This window comes from Rattus norvegicus, chromosome 5 (assembly GCF_036323735.1).
Source record: "Rattus norvegicus strain BN/NHsdMcwi chromosome 5, GRCr8, whole genome shotgun sequence".
NCBI lineage: Eukaryota > Metazoa > Chordata > Mammalia > Rodentia > Muridae > Rattus > Rattus norvegicus.
Genome location: NC_086023.1, coordinates 87,349,874 through 87,369,453, shown reverse-complemented (window position 1 = coordinate 87,369,453; position 19,580 = coordinate 87,349,874). Strand labels below are relative to the sequence as shown.

The window sequence follows — 19,580 nt, the reverse complement described above, 5'->3', positions numbered from 1 at the left end:
CAGTGCATGTGAAGGTGCCTTACCACCATCCATGCTACACATAGGGGTCCATAATAATGGTAAGGCATAGAATCCCTCCATATGTTTAGGATGCCACCTTCAATGACATTTTTTGTTACTCAGAAAACTGGGCGGAGATGGAAAAGTTATAGAAGATTATTTTGACTAAAGCTGATGTTGGAAGTTGCTTATATTTAAAAAATCAGCAAATACACACACACACACACACACACACACACACACACAAAATGGGCTGAGCTTATTTTTCAGGTTTTAGTCTTCTCAAATGAAGGATTGAAAAGTAACAGGATGGTCTGTGACATTGGGAATTAGCAATCACTGATAACACTGTTCTCGTTCTTTCTCTGTGTCTCTGTGTGTCTCTGTGTGCCCCCTCCCTCCTCTCTCTCTCTGTCTCTCTGTCTGTCTCTCTCTGTCTCTGTCTCTGTCTCTGTCTCTGTCTCTCTGTCTCTCTGTCTCTCTCTCTCTCTCTCTCTCTCTCTCTCTCTGTCTCTCTCTCTGTACTCAAGCCCATGGTTTCTTCACTGTCTACGTTATCTGGATCTTGTAACTGGTAATAATTTAACCTCCCTTGAACCTGTTTCTATCTTACACACTGGCATATCACATATCACATTATGCCTAGTATCTTCTATGTACCCTTCTTAGTAGCTTCCATGTACCCTTCTGCCCATCATCTCCAACATGAAGTCTCTTTCTCCTCTCTGTCACCCCACCTTTCCCCTCTGTTTCCTCCTTCCTGGGCCTCGCACTCCTTACACCCCTCCTTCACATCACTTCCCTTCTGCCTCCTCATGCTGTACCATTAATGCCCCCTTTGATACAGCCCACAACCTCACAATTATTCCAAGCTCAGGAGACGCAGGTGCCATGCAGCCTGCTAATGTGTCTCAGAGGGCCTCTGTCCCCAGTCCCTCCTGCCTGACAAGGCTGGAATCCTAATTCCCCAGCAGCCCCCTTGCTTGTAGCAGCAGCACCAGGAACTTTCATCTTTTTATTTCCCCCACTGAGGATTCTGAGAGTGCCGCCACAATGAAGCATTGACAGGAGGAGTGGGGGCTGAGGTCCCTACAAAGGGTCCCAAAGATAAGACACGAGAAAGGGGGCGCTCTACGGGGTTATAGAATGCCTTGCAGATGGGAACAGAAGCACTCTAAATGGGGTACTGTGCTGTCACTTGGAGAGCGAGTGACAGGGGCAAGTGTGGGCCATTTGAAAGAGACATTTTGAAATAGAGCTCTTGTCAGATGTAACCACGCAATCGCAGCCGCGTGGAGGGCCCCTGCAGCTCACAAAAAATATCAGATGACTCATACCCCAATATTCAATGTTCTGATTTGGGAGGTGGGAGCCACACAGCTCATTATGATTCTTGCTCCGTTTCCTAAAAGCTGGGCCTGCTGTTCTCCAGGCTGTAATAGGATTGGTCTCACGAAGCAGAGACCAGGGAGGCCTGCGGCTGTGTGGGTGGATGGTATGGAAAACTAATACTGCTATCCTGAGGGGACAGAGAGAAGTTTGTTTTCCGTTTTCATTTTTTTCTTTTTGTTAATAAAATGTAAGAAGGAAAATATTAATATTCTTCATTCATTCATTCAGCAAACATTTATGAAGCTAGCTAGGTTATGTGCTACGTGCTGAAGGAAGAAAGTCTCTGCCTGCTAAACCTGAGAGTCTAGAGGAGAGACTAGGAATGAGACAAACAGTTTAAGCACAATGCCTTGGGGTGTTTTCAGGGTTTTTTTTTTTTTCTTTTACCAGATGGGGGGGTGGTTCTGTGGATTAAACAGGTAGAGAGTTTCAAGAAGCTAATTATGACACCATTTTTCTCAGTTGATAAGTAACTCATTTAAATCCCAAGTCAGCTAGGCAGCCATTTCAACAGTATCCATTTTCAAATAGCTACAACAAAATGGCTTCTTTTAGACTTCAGAGCATTCTAGAGAGTGTCTGAGGACCTTCAAAGGAAGAGCTTATTCTCTGAGATATGAGCACTGTGTACTGTTACATTTTTTTTTATAATTGCTGTATCTTAGGCTTTTCTCAGCAGTTTAAATATATCACAGCATCCCTCTGCCAGCCTCTTGAGACAGACTTTATTATCCCCATTTTAGCAAAGAATACCAAGGATTTAAGAGATGAAATGACTCATTCCCTGTTCTAGGATGGGTTTGGTTTTTGTTGTTGTTTTTTAGCCCTGACTTCAGTTCTGCTTGAATTAACGATATCCATATTCTTCTGTTTAGACTGTCCTATCTTCCCAATGACTTTGAGGGTTTATGATTGTGTGATTGTAAGTCAAAAGAATTGCTAGAACAGACAGTTGGCTAACACATCTAACCACAGGATGTGTGGTGCAAATGAGCTTCTTTTCTCATTCTCACAGTGCTGCAAGAATATGAATTATGAGCTCCATCGTCGTCATCATCATCATCATCATCTGTGTCATCACAGACCTTTCATGTAGTCCTAATACATTTTATTTAAGTCTGTTTTAAAAATTCTGACTGATAGATAAAGCCCAAAGAAAGGTTGATATGTCAGAAGACTTCACTTCTTAATGATCATATGGTTCATCAGTTGGCCTTGGAGCTTCTGTATTCACTCTTATGATATAAACTTGATAATCCTTTTGCAGGGAGAATAAGAGCTGAGTTTTACTAAGCCCTTAATTCCTACCAAATTTGAAAGGATATTTCACACAAAAATTTGGCTAATCCTCACAACAATCCTGTGTGGTAGGAGGAGTTAGTGGGAAGGCTAAGGAAATTGCCCACTGAACAGAAAAGCCAGGATTTTATCCATTTGCTTGAGAAGCCTGAATCTCATGTCATTGTCTGGGTGTTGTTGGTAAGCTCAAGTGAAAAGCTGGGCATAAAAATGCCTGTGCATGGTAAAGACTGCTAGACAGCTATGCAGGACTATTTGTAGCATGGAGGACAGCCAAGAGGTGACTTCCAAAGAAACATGGAAAAATGAAAGGCCTCTGGGCTGACAGCTTTACATATTTTTATCTATTCTTCTGCTGCTTCTTATGGTTCATGGATCTGTCTTCATTAAAATATTTTAGTGCCTGGAATCTGGGTATAGACACTGGTAACATTTACATCATGGATGGGCAATGCAGAGGGGTTTTTGAGATATAATTTGCAATAGAAACGCCACATGATTGAGAATTTAGAATGCTGGACAACAGAATAACATATTTTTATTGCATATTACAAAAGTGTGCCACTGGGAGAATCATATAGATATATGATCTATATAGAAGTACTACATGAGGGCTGGAGAGACGGCTCAGTGGATAAGAGCACTGAGTACTCTTCCAATGGTCATGAGTTCAGTTCCCAGCCAATGACCATCTGTAATGCAATTCGATGCCCTCTTCTGGTGTGTCTGAAGACAACAAAACAGTATACTCATATACATAAAATAAATTCATATTTTTTTAAAAAAAGAAGTGCTACATGAATTCTAGAATATGGTGCGATGAAGCTTATTTTTGTTGACAGGGTTGGGCATGCCATAACTTCATCAATGGAAGGTGTGGAATCCCCTGATATTGACATAAAAAAATACAAATGAAAAGAAAGAAAACATAGAATTCCACAAATCTTGCCTGTGTGAGACTTTTCATGATTTGTTCTCATCCAGAAAGTGTATTTGTGCTTAGAAACTTTATTCCCTAAGTCAAATTTCTCAGTACCTATTGTGTAATAGAATAGATAGAGATGAATGAATGTCCTATTAGTCCAATGCCTCTTTTTTATATGTGCTCACAAAAAACTGTTAGATATGTAAAGTACAAAGTGATATAACAGCTTCAAGACATGACAATGTATTTATTAATAGATATTTAATCTACATTCTCTCTTATATTTAACCTGCTTATCCTTAAGGCTTTCCAACTGGGCTAGGCTGGTTGGCTAGTGAGTCTCAGGGATCTTCCTGCATCTGCCTTCCAAACCTGAGATTAAAAGTGTGGGCCACCATGCCTCCTTTTTTTTTTTTTACATGTATACTGAGGATTAAAACTTAGATCTTCATACATACATGGCAAGGATTTTTACTAAGCCATAATTCCAATCTCCTCTTTTCATTCTTTGGGAGGTTACATGTATGGTGTACCTCACAATCCTATTGATGGTAGCTAACGTTTTCCATTTTTCTTCATTTTCACAGGACAATTCAGCAGTGGCTTGCAAGGGTCCAGTCACTTCTCTACTGCAATGAGAATGGGTTCTGGGGAACCTTCCTGGAAAGCCAGAGGAGTTGTGTGTGCCATGGTAGCACCACACTGTGTCAGCGCCCTATCCCATGCATCATAGGTGGGAACAACAGCTGTGCCATGTGCAGCCTGGCCAACATCTCACTCTGTGGCTCCTGCAATAAGGGCTACAAGCTGTATAGAGGCCGCTGTGAACCACAAAACGTGGACTCTGAGCGGAGTGAGCAGTTCATCAGCTTTGAGACCGACCTGGACTTCCAGGACTTGGAACTGAAGTACCTGTTGCAGAAGATGGATTCACGCCTCTATGTCCACACTACCTTCATCAGCAATGAGATTCGCCTGGATACGTTCTTTGACCCTCGGTGGCGCAAGCGCATGTCCCTCACTCTCAAGAGCAACAAGAACCGCATGGACTTTATCCATATGGTGATCGGCATGTCCATGCGAATCTGCCAGATGCGAAACAGCAGCCTGGACCCTATGTTCTTTGTCTATGTCAATCCCTTCAGTGGGAGCCATTCAGAAGGCTGGAACATGCCCTTTGGGGAATTTGGCTACCCACGTTGGGAGAAGATCCGTCTGCAAAACAGCCAATGCTACAACTGGACTCTCTTGTTGGGCAATCGGTGGAAAACTTTTTTCGAGACTGTCCATATCTACCTACGTAGTCGGACTCGGCTACCCACCCTACGCAATGAGACTGGCCAGGGCCCCGTGGACCTGTCAGATCCCTCCAAAAGGCAATTCTACATCAAGATCTCCGATGTGCAGGTGTTCGGGTATAGCCTGAGGTTCAATGCTGACCTCTTACGAAGTGCCGTGCAACAGGTTAATCAATCCTATACACAGGGTGGCCAGTTCTATTCCTCCTCATCCGTGATGCTTCTCATGTTGGACATTCGGGACCGAATTAACCGCCTGGCCCCTCCTGTGGCCCCAGGAAAACCCCAGCTGGACTTGTTTTCCTGTATGCTGAAGCACCGCCTGAAGCTGACCAACAGTGAGATTATCAGGGTGAATCATGCCTTGGACCTCTACAACACTGAGATCCTCAAACAGTCTGACCAGATGACAGCCAAACTCTGCTAACCCGGGACCCTTTGCCATGGACTTTCCCTTCTGTTGTAGGAATACAACAGAATAAAACAAAGTAAAACAAAAGAAAAGACACACACACACACACACACACACACACACACACACACACACACAAACAGATTTGTAAAATGTAATTAGTATTCAAAGGAAAGGAGGAAAATACTTCATTTGTTGAAAGCTAAAGTGTTCTAGCAGCTGTATAAAACAGTGGGGCATGTCTCTTACTTCTATATTATGTCATGAAGAAGGATCTCAGAATTTTGTGAAGCTTTGAGTTGGTGGCTTCTTTGGCATCAGGTGCTGTGTAGAGGGGGGGGAGAAGGGGAGATCATATGCAATGAATTGTAAAGACCTCTGCTGTGCAGGTGCTAAGATTAAACACTAAAAGAGAGAGAAAGAGATATATGTAATGTACCTCTGACACTGCCATTTTTCCTTGTGAGAGGAAATGGACGTAGATAAAGAAGATATTTCTTCCGCTAAGATTTCTTCCCTTTTATGCTTAATTCTTTGTGATTCTTTTGACACTCTGCTGGGGGTGGGGGTGGGGGTGGGGGGCTACGACACGGCAATATTACCCATATGGCTTCTTTACGTCTCAATAAACTGAAGCTAGTGATAAATGGTTCGTAGGTGGGGTGGGGATAAAATAAACTGACACAATTCTAGAACAAACAATAACCATAAATATTAGCTCTTCAAACTACTTAGCTTAGAAATCAGGGTCAAAAAGAAACAGCATGCTCATGAATAGCCCCATAATAACTGCCTCATAAGAGTTTGAATCTGATCTTCTTATGCCTTTGCCAACACACATTTTTTTTCTTAGCTTTCTGAACACTTCAGTATTTTGTGATTCAAAAATATTTACCAAGGGGTAAAAGATTTCTTTTTCCAAAATTGTGTTTAATGATTCATTTGACTTTGTGAACAAAAAAGTTACACCTACTTTCTCCACAAAGAAATACAGTATTCTATTGTTCAGAAATGTTTTCGTAGTAGAGATAGTTTTCATTTGAGTATTACCCGTGACCAAGTGTTATTCGTAATAATAGAAATTTTGGAGTATATGGGAGTATATAAGGTTTTCTACATTTAAATTTCTTTTGGATAATTTATAATTCACAAGCACAAGTGAACATGCATCAAGGCCTTATCACACATATATACACAGTATAAATACTACCCCTTCTTGTGAAGGAGTTGGGTTTAGTAGAATGAGAGACTCAAGAAGGCAGGCATATCCCAAAGTTCTTGTGAACATTTAGGAGGACATTGTTTGTCAGTCTTAAGAGTGTTACTTGCAAGAGGCATTTTTCTGACATCTGGATCCTCATTTGTACATTTGGAGTAAAATGCAGAGTCATCAAAGTGTACAACAGAAAACAGAGGTTCTCTGGTCTAAGTCATCAGTGTTCACTGATTATTTCCCTAAACAAGAAACTGCTTAGCTCCATGTTCCATGCTCTGACAGTGCTGCTTTCACCAAAGAGAAGGTATCAGTCTTATCTCAGGTTATGTTATAAAAGCTAGCTGATGATTGGATATCAGTCCATAATTTACCCATTCCCCACCCCCAGCACACACTGACTTGACTTCTATTATGTGCTTTCATGCATCCTTTATAGTATCTTTTTCTGCAGCCTAGATCTCCTGTGACCAGCACACCTATCCATGATAGTTGAAAGTGAAAAGGGAGGGCTTCCATTGATAAAAGGAGAATTTTCTGATTAATATGAATGAAAATGAGGAGAGGGAAAAAAGTTTTTCCTAAAACAGCATATTAAACTTTTAATATTCTCATTTTGGTACGAATTAGCATACATTTACATTTTGTGCTGCCTACAACATGTATAGGTTTTCAGACGTCGGCTTTTGAAAGAGTCACTTGTTCATTTATTTGGAAAATCCTTTATGTCAAAAATTGCATTATAGAATATCACCAGAGCATAAACAGATCCAGGCACTTATGAAACAAATTTTAAACATCTAGTAAATGAATGAAAATGTCAAAAATATAAATACTGTTAAAAAAATCCATATTTTATACCATTCACATTATATATACACGTATTTGCAGAACACCAAGGTGAGTGTCTTAATGGAGTCAGGTATGCAAAGAGGAGTCCTAAGGAAGCTATGACTCTGCTTGGCAGTCTGAAAAATAAAGACTGTATAGAAAGAATAGGTCCACTGTCAATGTTAGAAAATATTTAGAAGTTAAATTAGTAGAAGAAACATGGTGACCATATGAAGGGTGAAAACAAAACACAAATTTGTGACTAGCCACAATAACAACTTATAAAAGATTCATTTTCAAATTAAATCCTTTCTAAAGGAGTAAGAATATGAATTCTACAGGAAAAATAGAAACAACTATCTACAATCGTCATGAACAAAACAGTTTTCAGACTGACTACCTGAAGTTCATTTTCTTTTCTCCTTTACCTCCAACTTCCAAGGATTTCCTCCTAACTCTTAAGTGAAATCTTTTTGCAAGGTGCAGAGCTTGGAAGGTTGCTAGTCAGTCCTCATCTTCAGAACACTACTGCCTCTCATCCTTATCACAATGGCATTAGGATTTTCAGTAGAAGGTCCTCATCAGTCTTTACCAAAGGTATGTGTGCGAAGAGCCAATTCCCCTTCACCTTGGAAATACTGAGTCAGTCATTTCATCTTGGAGATACATTTAGTGCTTGGTGTTGAAAGGTTATGGAAATATAGGAAATTTCAAGAGGAAAAATTGAATCACTACACTATATTGTAAGGGAAGAGAAAAACACTTTGCACAGATGGTACAAAACAATTCTGTAAAGTTCCATTGTCTTTTGCTTCAGTGTAACTCTGAGCCTTTTGACCTAAAAATGTCCCTTCTAAATGTGAGGAAAAAAATCCGGAAGCCTTTGTGTGAAATTTTAATTCAATTAGTTTCTTACCAATTTGATGCAGCAACTGAGGACCTACAGCCTCTGATTAATATGCTGATGCTAAGACACAAGAGTGAACAGAATGCCCATTTGGATAAGGCTTGGCAGCAAAGCATGTCATCACCATGGAAACCACAGAAAACCATTAATTAGCTATCAAATAAAATCATTGGAAAATTCTAGACCATGGCATATCTGCCCTCTTTAAAGTAGAGGGCAAGGAGAGGGTCACACTAACAGTAATTCTCTCTTCAGAGATTAAAATAGTTATATAGAAACTACATCTTGCAATGTGGAAGAAATGTTGGTCTGTAAAACTAACAAACACAAAAACAATCATACTTTGAGTTTATTCTAGTAGAATAATAAAATCTCTAATATGTTGTTCCTTCATTGGTTGTATAAACTAAAATAAAATTATGTTAATAATTCATAATTTATTCTATTCACTTTTCTCTAAGAAGAAAATGATCATGATATAAATACAGATCCACTAGATGGTGATAAATGATCAAGAGAAGATGTCAAAGCACAAAAGTGAGAAGAGTAAATAACTGTTAATGTCATAGAGGCAGAACAAAGCACTTACCAATTACTAGAGGAGAAAAACAAAAATTAAGAGAGTAAAGGAGAAAATCAAAATAGCCAGCTACATAAATAGACAGCAACACAAACTTCTTAGGAAGACGATATTAACTGTAATTGGATAAAATCAATCTGTTAACTTGGAAGGGGGATACCATTTGAAATGTAAATAAATAAAATAATAAAAGTTTTAATCCGGATGTGCTATTATTCATGGTCAATGAAAATTGTCCGATAAGAAGAAAATTATTAGTATTAAAAAATAAAACAATACTTTGAATAAATGACAATAGTCTAGATAAATATTTTAAACAATAAACTATGTTTTTACTTAAAAATAGTATTCATCAGGTTACCAGTTATTTATTAAAAAGTAAAATTAAAATAAAATAAAATAAATTCAAGTTAGAAGATAAAGGAATGAGTAAAAATATGCTTGAAAAAATACCAGTAAAGAAATTAGATGGTGCATTATTAATAACTGCCAAGAGAATTCAAAGAAATATATATTATTAGGATAAAAATAGTTACTTTATTAAGAAATAAACACACAACTAAACATATACAAAAAAGGATACTTAGTATTAAAGGAACATTTCAATATCTTTCAAATTTCAGCAATGAGGAATTATGCAAAAGGTATTTTTCAGTTTTTAGAACTGACTATGAGCTTAGTGCCATTTTCATTATTTCAAAATGAAAGGTCACCTAGGCTAATCACCTAACCAGTACAAGAATCTACCTTGTGGAATTTCAGCTAATGAATTACCCAAAGCACAGGCAAAGGCTTGTATTCATTCTTTGCAATCATCCCTGGCCTGTTCCTTTCTGCCATTATGATCATCTTCCTCCTCCTCCTCCTCCTCCTCCTCCTCCTCCTCCTCCTCCTCCTCCTCCTCCTCCTTCTTCTTCTTCTTCTTCTCCTTCTTCTCCTTCTCCTTCTCCTTCTTCTTTTCTTCCTTCATCATCATCATGTAACTCAAAGGAATTTTTGCAACTATGAACAGTCAGATTTCTTTATGGTGATAGTGATCTCAGCTTGAGGGAAGGTTATTTTCTTCCTTCCACTTGTATGGAATCAGCAGCTACTGACTGATTGACCTAAAAATTCTTGAGTGAAATGAGTGCTTGTAGAACCTTTACTATCTTGGTGCTGCTCCTTCCAAATCAGAGTCAAAGGCTGCATTTACAAGCACAGCCATTCTTTCTCCTCCAGCACCTGATCTTTCCGAATACTGAGACAAAGCATGATACTGAGACAAGTACACCATCTTGTCTGGCCAAACCTTTCCTACTCAATAAACGTACAGATCAAGAATGAAAGTATGCAATATGCTTGACATAAACCAAGGATAAGGAAGTCATCTCACTTTTGTTATACAGACTTTTCAGATAGTAAATGCTGAAGGAAATATAAACTTTTATTTACATAGTTGTGTATGTCTTTGGGAGATATAAAAGCTTTGGTCTTTTCCATAACAAACATGTACACATGTACCATTATATATATATATATATATATATATATATATATATATATATATATATATACTTTTGAGCAACATCTCTATGATCCTTTAAGTTACTCTTAAACATTCTGCATGTTGCAAAATTTGAGTCAGTATCTCTGACCAATTTTATACTACACTTTAGTTCCCTTTTGACTGGCTGAAGCACAATTTGTTCTAAGACAACATATCAATCCATGTAGTTTATTTGGCATCTTTACCTCTATCCTTGTTTATTAAAGTATGGACCAGTTGATAGGAATGTTAGTATGATTACCTTAATAAAAATCAACATGTTCTAGATCCAAATCCATTACATTAATTTGTTCTTTGAAAGTAGTATCTAAATAAAGGATAATTGCATCAAAAATCAGTGATTGGGAAAGAGGATAAAAAATAAAAACATGGTATTATCTAAGAGGTAGAGAGAGCCTAACTCACAAGCCTGGTACAAGGGAGGGCATAATATATCAGGGGAGATTGCGAAAAGTGCAAAAGAAAAAAATCCTTACATTCCTTGGCAGAAGCAAATTGGTGCTAAGTATTACAAGTTGAATTTCTCTCTGGGTTAGTATCTGATCTTCAAAGCCAAGATTTCTTACTTGGAGGACATCTTCAAATGCTCTTTTCCCCAATGAAACACAATCTGTGCTATCACTGAAGCTCTCGAGTCTTGGTCACACTTCAAAATGGAACCATTCTGCTCAAGGAAAAGAAGAAGTGCTTTGATAAAATTTTGAGATATGGCTTGAATGTGAGAATTGCTGATCTGAAAGTCTAAGTTTGGGTGTTGCTATTATAAAAGATGTCTGTGTTCTCTCAGTCTAGCCATTCCCACAAGTCTTGGGCAGCAAGAGAAAAATGGTCTAACTTTGTCACATACCTGAGTAAGTGAGAAAATTATAGTCATCTTATAAATTAGAGGATGATTATAAATACTGCATTGGTTAATTACACAGTGTTAACATATGGTACATAATTACCAATTAATTATAATGTCACCTGGTATTTTGTTGGTGCACAAAAGGATTCTGAACTTAGTGGTTTCACCCAAGTGATAGATTTTTTTTCTTGCATTGTCAATTACCTACAAAACCAGAAACAGAATTAATATTTTCTGATTTCCAGGTTAACAATTTTATCAACTACTTGACAATATTCTTAACATGAGAAAAATCACATAGGATTCATAACAGTAGCAAGAAGTGCTGGCTTAGAGTTGAAAGCAAGCCTGGAGCTCTGCTATTTATTTGCTGTGGAGCTTAAATGGTATATTTAGACTCTCTCTGATTCAATTTCTTCTTAGAAAGGATATTCTTAATAGGCTCTCTAACCTGGTTGTTATGAGAATTAAGTATTTTTAAAGAATCTGAGACAAACTGCCATGTAAGAAGCCTATCTATGGGGTTGGGGATTTGGCTCAGTGGCAGAGCGCGTGCCTAGGAAGCACAAGGCCCTGGGTTCGGTCCCCAGCTCCGAAAAAAAAAAGAAGCCTATCTATTTGGTAAATAAATGACATAACATACAATTTAGAAAGCAGTGCATATTAATATAATAAAAGCTATAATCATTTCAGGTCACTTTATAGACAAAGTAGAATACTACGGACTTCCTTGCAGTCTACCTATGTATTAGTACATGTAAAAAGCTTTAAAAAATAGCCAAATCGAGTAACTATTAACCATAGAAATATATCTTTCATCCATGGGGAAAAATTAAAGTTCAAGATAAGACATCAGTAGATTTGGTGTCTGGTGTGGGATGGAATGCTTCTTTTAGATAGTATATCCTATATGTCATCACATAGTGAAGGAGTAAAGGACATTCTTACAAGTCTCCTCTAGAAAACCATTAATCCCAATCATGATAACAGAACTCTCACAAATTAATCAGTACCCATTGCCCCACATTAGGTAATGAAGCATAGTATTTCTGTTTGTTAAGAGAGCCCTGACGTGCATAACATGGCGTGCTACTTAACTCCACGGCAATATAAGAGTTTGAATCTTATTATCAACTTAACCTTAAAACATGCTTTGCCTGTTTTTCCACAAATAATAGTGGTATTATAGTCTCTCATTGTCTAAAACTGTGGTTCTTAACTACGCAAATCAACATTCACTGCCTTGGTAAATTCAAATCAGATGTACAGTAATATGATCTGAAGGAATTGACCAAAATCTGAAAGTTGTGTACACCACTTCTTTACCATGGAATCACTAAGCTCCTCCACAAGCCAGAGTCAAGGAGAGTCCTAAATGCTCTAACAGCAGAATCATAGTTTCCACAGGAGCCCAAAGTGAGCAGACTGTCTAGGGCAGGTTCACCATCTGGAAGAGTGCTCTCTGGCTCCGAGCCCAGATGTATTTCTTGCTCCTTCTCCAGCACCCAGGAAGGGCAACCTCATCTATGACAAAACACCATTACTGTGTCTGTCACTCTTTTCTGAGAAAGAACAATACCAAGGGATTGAAATTGGAAGGTTGTGTGTAGTGGCATGGGTAAACTGAAGTCAGGAGATGAAAAGTTTCCTCTCATCTCTAAAGATATGAAATAAGGAAAGAGCCTTTGATGAATTACATACTTTCTCCGATTTCAATATTATATATGGATGCAGATCCACCTGATCCAAGGCTCCAGAACACACACTTCAGGCTCATCCTATATAATCAAATATAGTCAGTAGGCATCTTTAAAATACAGGATACAGAAGCCTTGCCTTCTATAGACAGGGACTCTGTGAGGATGTCAACATCAATCAACTACCTGCTATTACACTATTAATTCTTACAATTTGTATCTCATGGTTCCCAAAGTCACAGAATTAGCATTGTTGGTCATAACATAAACATTCCCTCTTTTTCTTTTTCCAAAGCATTAAAACTTTGAGAGATTGAATGAAGACACTGTATAATCCAGGTTTTGAGATATTTACAACAGTGTCACTTAACATATGAACATTCTTGAAAGGGGAATATAAATACCACTGTTATCCGAATTACTTGTTTGCCAGCATGACTAAAGACAGAAAATTAATCTCTAGGAACCACAGGGTAAAATATTAAGGACCAATATCAACAAGCTATCCTCTGTTCTGCACACATGTGTAATACAAAACTCCTGTACATGGACATTGAAGTACACACATAAAATACAAAAAAGAAATAAGTTAAAATAACTTACCAGCACTCTCAAGCTTTATAGGGTTACTGTCAGTCGGCTAGGTTTCATAAAATGGGATTCTCTCCACACCGACCAAAGAAGAAAAAAGGCATAACTTTACAAGCAACTATGATGTCTAAGGTACTTGATAGGTATCTTATTTAATCCTTAGGAATCCCTAAGAAAATCGTCATTATTGCCATCATACAGGTAAAGAAATCTGAGCATCTAAAGTAAGCTAGATTCAATTTGACAGTTTAAGATACATACTAAATACTTAGACATAATGGCTCTGAGACCTAAAGATTTCTTGGTGACGTCTTTTGTAATTAGGATTCTAATTGATGGCTATTTGATTCCCATATACTTCAGTTTCCTCATCTTTCATCTGAGCATAATAACTTCTGCCTTGCCAAATTGTCATTGGCTATCTCTTTGCTTAGAATTCTTCCCCATTCCTTACAAAAAGGAAATTGTATTGTCAGAACCGGTCTAGTGTTCAGTGGTACAAAACATAGAGGTTAGCTATGAATGGGCCACTTCAAAGACTGGAAATCATTTTTCAATGATGTCCTTAGGTGTGTCTGTGGGCCATTCCAAAGTCTTTCAATTAAAGCACTGAATTGAATCTCATTCAGGAAAGAATAGATGGATGAAGTGAACTGAGTGGGAGAAGTGAGCTAAGGGGGGGATTAGATGGGGTCCAAGTGTGGGGAGAGGGAGAGTGGAGAAGGGCTAGGAGTGAGAATGACATTTGATGGGGAACATCTCTGGGACTAGCTGAAGATGTGCAATAGGGGAGTTTCCAGGGAATCTCTGAGGGTAACCTTAGCTGAGATTCCTACCATCAGGGGATATGGAGACTGTACTGGCCACCTATTGTAACCAGGTGGGACTTCCAGTAGAGGGAGGGGAACACCATCCACCCACAAAACCTTCAACCCCCAATTTTTCTTGCCTACAAAATGTGCATGGATAAAGATTAATCTAGTAGCTGGTCTCTCTCCCATCTCATGTAAGAAAGCCAAACCCTGAGTCTATTAATTATGCATTGCTTGCAGAAAGGAGTCGAGCATAACTGTCATTTGAGAGGCTTTATCCAATAGCCTATGGAAACAGATTTAGAGTCTCACAAAAAAATCATGTGGTGCTCTGGATATCTTGTGGAATAGTAGGGCATAAAATTTAGCAAGGTGGAGGGTCAAAGACACCTCAAGAAGATAACTTTCACAACGACTGACACACCCATCAAAGGCATGTATGGGCTGGAACTAGTCCTCCTATATATTTGTAGCAGATATTCAGCTTAGTCTTCATGTGGGTCCAATTGTAATGGGGGCTGTCACTGACTCTGTTCCCTGCCTTTGGATCCCCTTCCCGTAACTGAACTGCCTGGTTGGGGCTCATGGAGAGAATGTACTTGGACCTACAGCGACTGGATGTCCCAGAGGTGGGTGGTTCTTGGGGGGGGGCTCTGAGAAGAAGAGGGGAAATGGGTGAGGAATTTTTAATGAAAGAACGGGTGGCACAAACATATAAATAAAAATAAACAAATAAATAAATAAATAGCATTTAATAGAAAAGTTAGAGACAAATCTTTACTTTGTACAAGTTAATAAGAGAACAGTTGCAATAAATGTAGCCCATATCCCAAATAAAGGAAGACTGGAACTAGAAGGCATATAGTTTTGAAAGGTAATAAAGATGGAATCATAAACAGGAGACTAAATTTATAAGTACTGAAGCCCTGAGATACTGTTTCCACTGTCCTTGTTCAACAAACTTGGTATAGCCTCAGCCCATTTCTAGGCAAATAGGCATGTTGCTTAGCAACCCATCCAGGAGCAACCCAGGAAGGTAGAACAATCTCAGTGCTGGAGCATTAAGGGCTGCTACTGCAGTCCTGCAAAAGACTTTACTGTCACTTAAAGCTCCACCTTCAGCACAAGGGACACCTACAACTTAGAAGCACCTGGAAGAAGAGTCCTCTGAGGGATAAGAAAACAGAGAAGACAGGCAAAGAAGAAAATATCCCATCTAAATTAGTGGGAAAATAGTGATTTTTTTTCTTACAAACACTGCAGAAGCTTGATGTGCTCAGAGAATTGCCAAGTAAGAGACTTGGTGAGTCTGCTTTATTGAATTTTGACAGGACAATTGAGGACAGCAGGACACAACCAGTTCTTAGTTCATGTGGACAACTATTTTACAGCTTCTGGCACTTGATTACTACCTACAGGTTCAATCTCAAAAGAGTATCTGGAAAAAAATTGTCTTCAGTAGAGACAGAAGGTATTGGAGTTCAATTCTATGCTGATTCATTCATTCCACAGATATGTTTCAAAGCCAATATTTTATAGGAAGCCAGACAGTGCCTTCACCTGTGATATATGTTAAGGGGAGGGAAATATAAGATCCTATTGGAGTATTCAGAGAAATGTAAATGATAAGTCTGAGAAGTACTGAGAAGAAGGACACAGTTACTGATTCTTGTAGAGCTTATGCTGTAATGGAGGCCCACCTGAACCATGAGAGTAATACAGAAAACAAGAAACTAAAGGGTCAGGATGTGATGTAGTGTCAACAGATTATAAGAGTGTAATGTGATACAGCATCTTGCAACTCAAGTCAGAATTCTAGATTTCATCCCTAGAGGAACTGTCAGTCATTTTAGAATTTCAAGAAGGCCAATTTATGATCCTGTAATAGATCCAGTCAGTCTTATTATCTATTTTGTGTTAGTTACGTCTTTGCTGCTGTGACTACCTACCACATGGGAAACAACTAAATCGAGGACTGGTTCATTATTCTGCCTTAAAGTTGAAGGGATCAAGTACATCATTATGAAGAATCTACAGTGGCAGACATAATGTCACCAGGAAACAAATTATGGCCAGGAGATAAGACGAGACTATAAAAGGTTTTGAAATGTTCTAAGTGTAATATTTTATTAATACATAAAAATGTTCACACAATGCAATTAGATAACTTTATTTTCCCATTAGTTTTCCAAGATCTATTTCCACCTCCAACAACTGTTTCCAACTTCTCAAATAATCAAAAGATATCGAGCAGAGTTTTGTCATAATGCCAAGGTCTTTATCTATAAAGAACATGACTTTCCCTCCCCCACATAAGCCATAGGGGTCTGAGCCCCATGAGTTCCTATTGATTTTATGCAATACCTGTGCAAACAATTCAGCTATTCGAGTTAATGACTTCAGTAATCTTATCATATCAGGAAAACTAACCTTTAGTTATATAACCTATAGTTATATAACCTCTAGTTATATAGTTATATTATAACCTCTAGTTCTCACAGTCTTTCTCTCCCATGTTTTATGATGGTTCATAAGCTCTGGGGATTTGAGTAATACACATATCCCATTTTTGACTGAGTACTCCCAGTTACTTATTTTCTGCATTTTAACCAGTTTTCAGTTTTTGTAGTAACTGCCATTCCTTTAACGACATTTCCCATTAACAGAATAATAGTTTTAGGCTTACTTTTGGGGCCACAAGACTTCCTAACCATATGCTAGATTTTTAGTAGGATGCATGTATGCTCTCTTGTGGAACAGGCTTAAATTAAAGCTCAAAGTCATTGTTTACTCTCATAATGTTGTGCCACTATTGCACCACGGGAGTACCATGCCTTGAAAGTCACAGGGTTCACAGAGTTCGTAACTGAGAAAGACTGGATGGCTTTGTCCCACAGCAACCTACACAACACTTCTAGAATTATGAAAGCTGAGGTTATAACATTTTAAAGCCCATCCTTAGTCTTCCATTTCTTTTACCTAGGCTCAAGCTATTAAACGGTTCACAATATTGTAAAATGATGCCACCATCTGGGGACAAACTGTTAAAACAGATTGGCCTGTGGGGAAACATTTAACATTCAAACAATCATGCACTTTTTCCTTGTATTTAAATGCTTGAATCTCTAGTCTTCAAATATCTAGCTTTGTATTTGGTCAAGTTCTCATGTTCCTGAAGATAAAGGACCTTTCAGTGACTTTTGTTTTTGATGTTGTTGTTGTTGTTCTTGATATCCATGTTCTCTCTAATGTACACAGATAGGTTTTCTTCTTGTTTTGTTTTGTTTTCTCAGTGCTAGGAGTGGAAGCCAAGATCTTACATAAAGTCTATACCTGTTATCTTTGTCTCCAGTCCTGGATTCTTGCTCTTAAATTAGATTTCATTCCATATATATGTCCATGCTTTTTGTTCTGACTTACCTGTTAGAGACTATTTTTCATGGAACTTGCCCTACCCCCTTTTCAATGTGAGGCTATCACTATCACTAATACTGTTAGATCAAGTTATATCACTATACCACCATATTTTTTTATTCTCCTAATTCCAGGTAGATCTTATAACTATGTCATCTTGTTATATACTGTATCAACTACATTGCAAACAACTACCTTCTTTCAGACAATTTTTTTTGACAATTTTTTTCCTGTCAAGATCAGGCCATCTGGGGATGGCATGAGTTCCATCTTGCCAAATCCAGACATTTAGAATAATTATCAAGAAAAGAAATTGTTATTATTTTCATCATTTTATTTATTCACTTTAAATCCCAATATCAGCTTCCCTTCCCTTCCAGTTCCCCCTTCACACAGATCTCCTATCACCTCTGAGAAGGGGAACGCTACCCCTGGGAATCATTCTACCTTGGCAGATTAAGTCACTGCAGGACTAGGTGCATCCTTTCCCATTGAGGTCAGTCAAGGTGGCCTAGTTAGAGGAACAGGATCCACAGGCAGGCAACAGATTCAGGAATAGCTCCACTCCAGACATCATGACATCTGCATGAAAACCAAGCTATATATCTAGAACAGAAATTATTGATTCAACTTTCCTTAATGGTAACCTCAGGTTTCCAACAAGACTTACCTATGTGATCTTTAGAGCATCAGTTCATCATCCAGGCATGGCTTTAATATCCTACATGAAAATTTTATCACTTACCTTAAATCCTGATACAGCTCTTGTAAGGATTATAAAAAGAATATAATAGCACATTGCATATACAGGACCAAAGTATTTCTTGCTCCCTATTTGTCCTCTGAAGGTGTCTTCTCCACAAATATCTGATTTTTGACCTTTAGGATGATTTCCTAAGATTAAAGAGTGAAGAAGATTATGTATATTGGTACATAGTAAACACAAGTATCTCTTCTATTATACTATTATTAAGAAACTAACGTACTAGTGGAAGGATTAGCTGTGTCATATTTTCCTATATGTGGCCTCATCATAAATAAACAGAGATAACCATTTATCGTGGTGTCTCATTTCTGAATATTTATAGGTACCATGTGAAAAATACACTGCTCTTTTTTTGCATATGTATATGCATATATGTTATGTGCATATGTGTGCACATATGGTTTTAAGGATGTGAACCACCATGTGTGTGGATTCATGGGAACATAGTTTCTGGAGTTATATATTACATGTCTTCTTCAATTTATTTGTCCCTGATTTCTTTACTGAGTGAAGGTGAATCCATAAGTCTGATGTGACACAGTGTGCTCAATTGAAATAGCAATCCAGTTCTGGGGTTCTGTGTCTCTTCCTGCAAAGCACAGGAATTACAGGAATTCTGCCACTTTCCTGTGGGTTCTTGTGATCTATCTTGGGTACTCAATTAATTAGATCTAATATTAATTTGACATAAGCTGAATGGAGGGAGACAAAATTGAATAAATAAAAGCCTCCATAAAATTGATTTTTCCCGATTAATGATTTACATGGCCAGATCCAAACCTTTGACGATTGTGATACAATTGATCCACAGGGTACATAAGAAAACAAACTAAGCATACCACAAAGAACAAGTCAGTAAGCAGCATTCCTTGATGGCCTATGTATCAATCCATGCTTCTTGTTTCCTGAGTTCCTGCCCTGACTTCTCTGGTGTGCTACAAATCATTTGAAGACATAAACTCTTTCCTCCTTATGTTGTTTTTCATTAAGGTGTTTTTTATCACAGCAATAGATCACCTAACTAAGTCACAAGTCAAGTACATTTTA

The 19,580-nt window shown here is 38.1% G+C and overlaps 1 protein-coding gene across 2 annotated transcripts in view; it reads left to right on the top strand.

Moving 5' to 3' along the window:
* Positions 1–5,833, top strand: part of Brinp1 (BMP/retinoic acid inducible neural specific 1) — a 201,960-nt gene extending 196,127 nt beyond the window's left edge. Inside the window, exon 8 of one of the 2 annotated variants that reach the window (XM_006238272.5) lies at positions 4,204–5,833. In XM_006238272.5, the coding sequence (XP_006238334.1) occupies positions 4,204–5,341 (1,138 nt within the window). In that variant the 3' untranslated portion in view covers positions 5,342–5,833. 2 annotated transcript variants of the gene reach the window in all.
* The last annotated feature ends 13,747 nt before the right edge of the window (positions 5,834–19,580 follow it).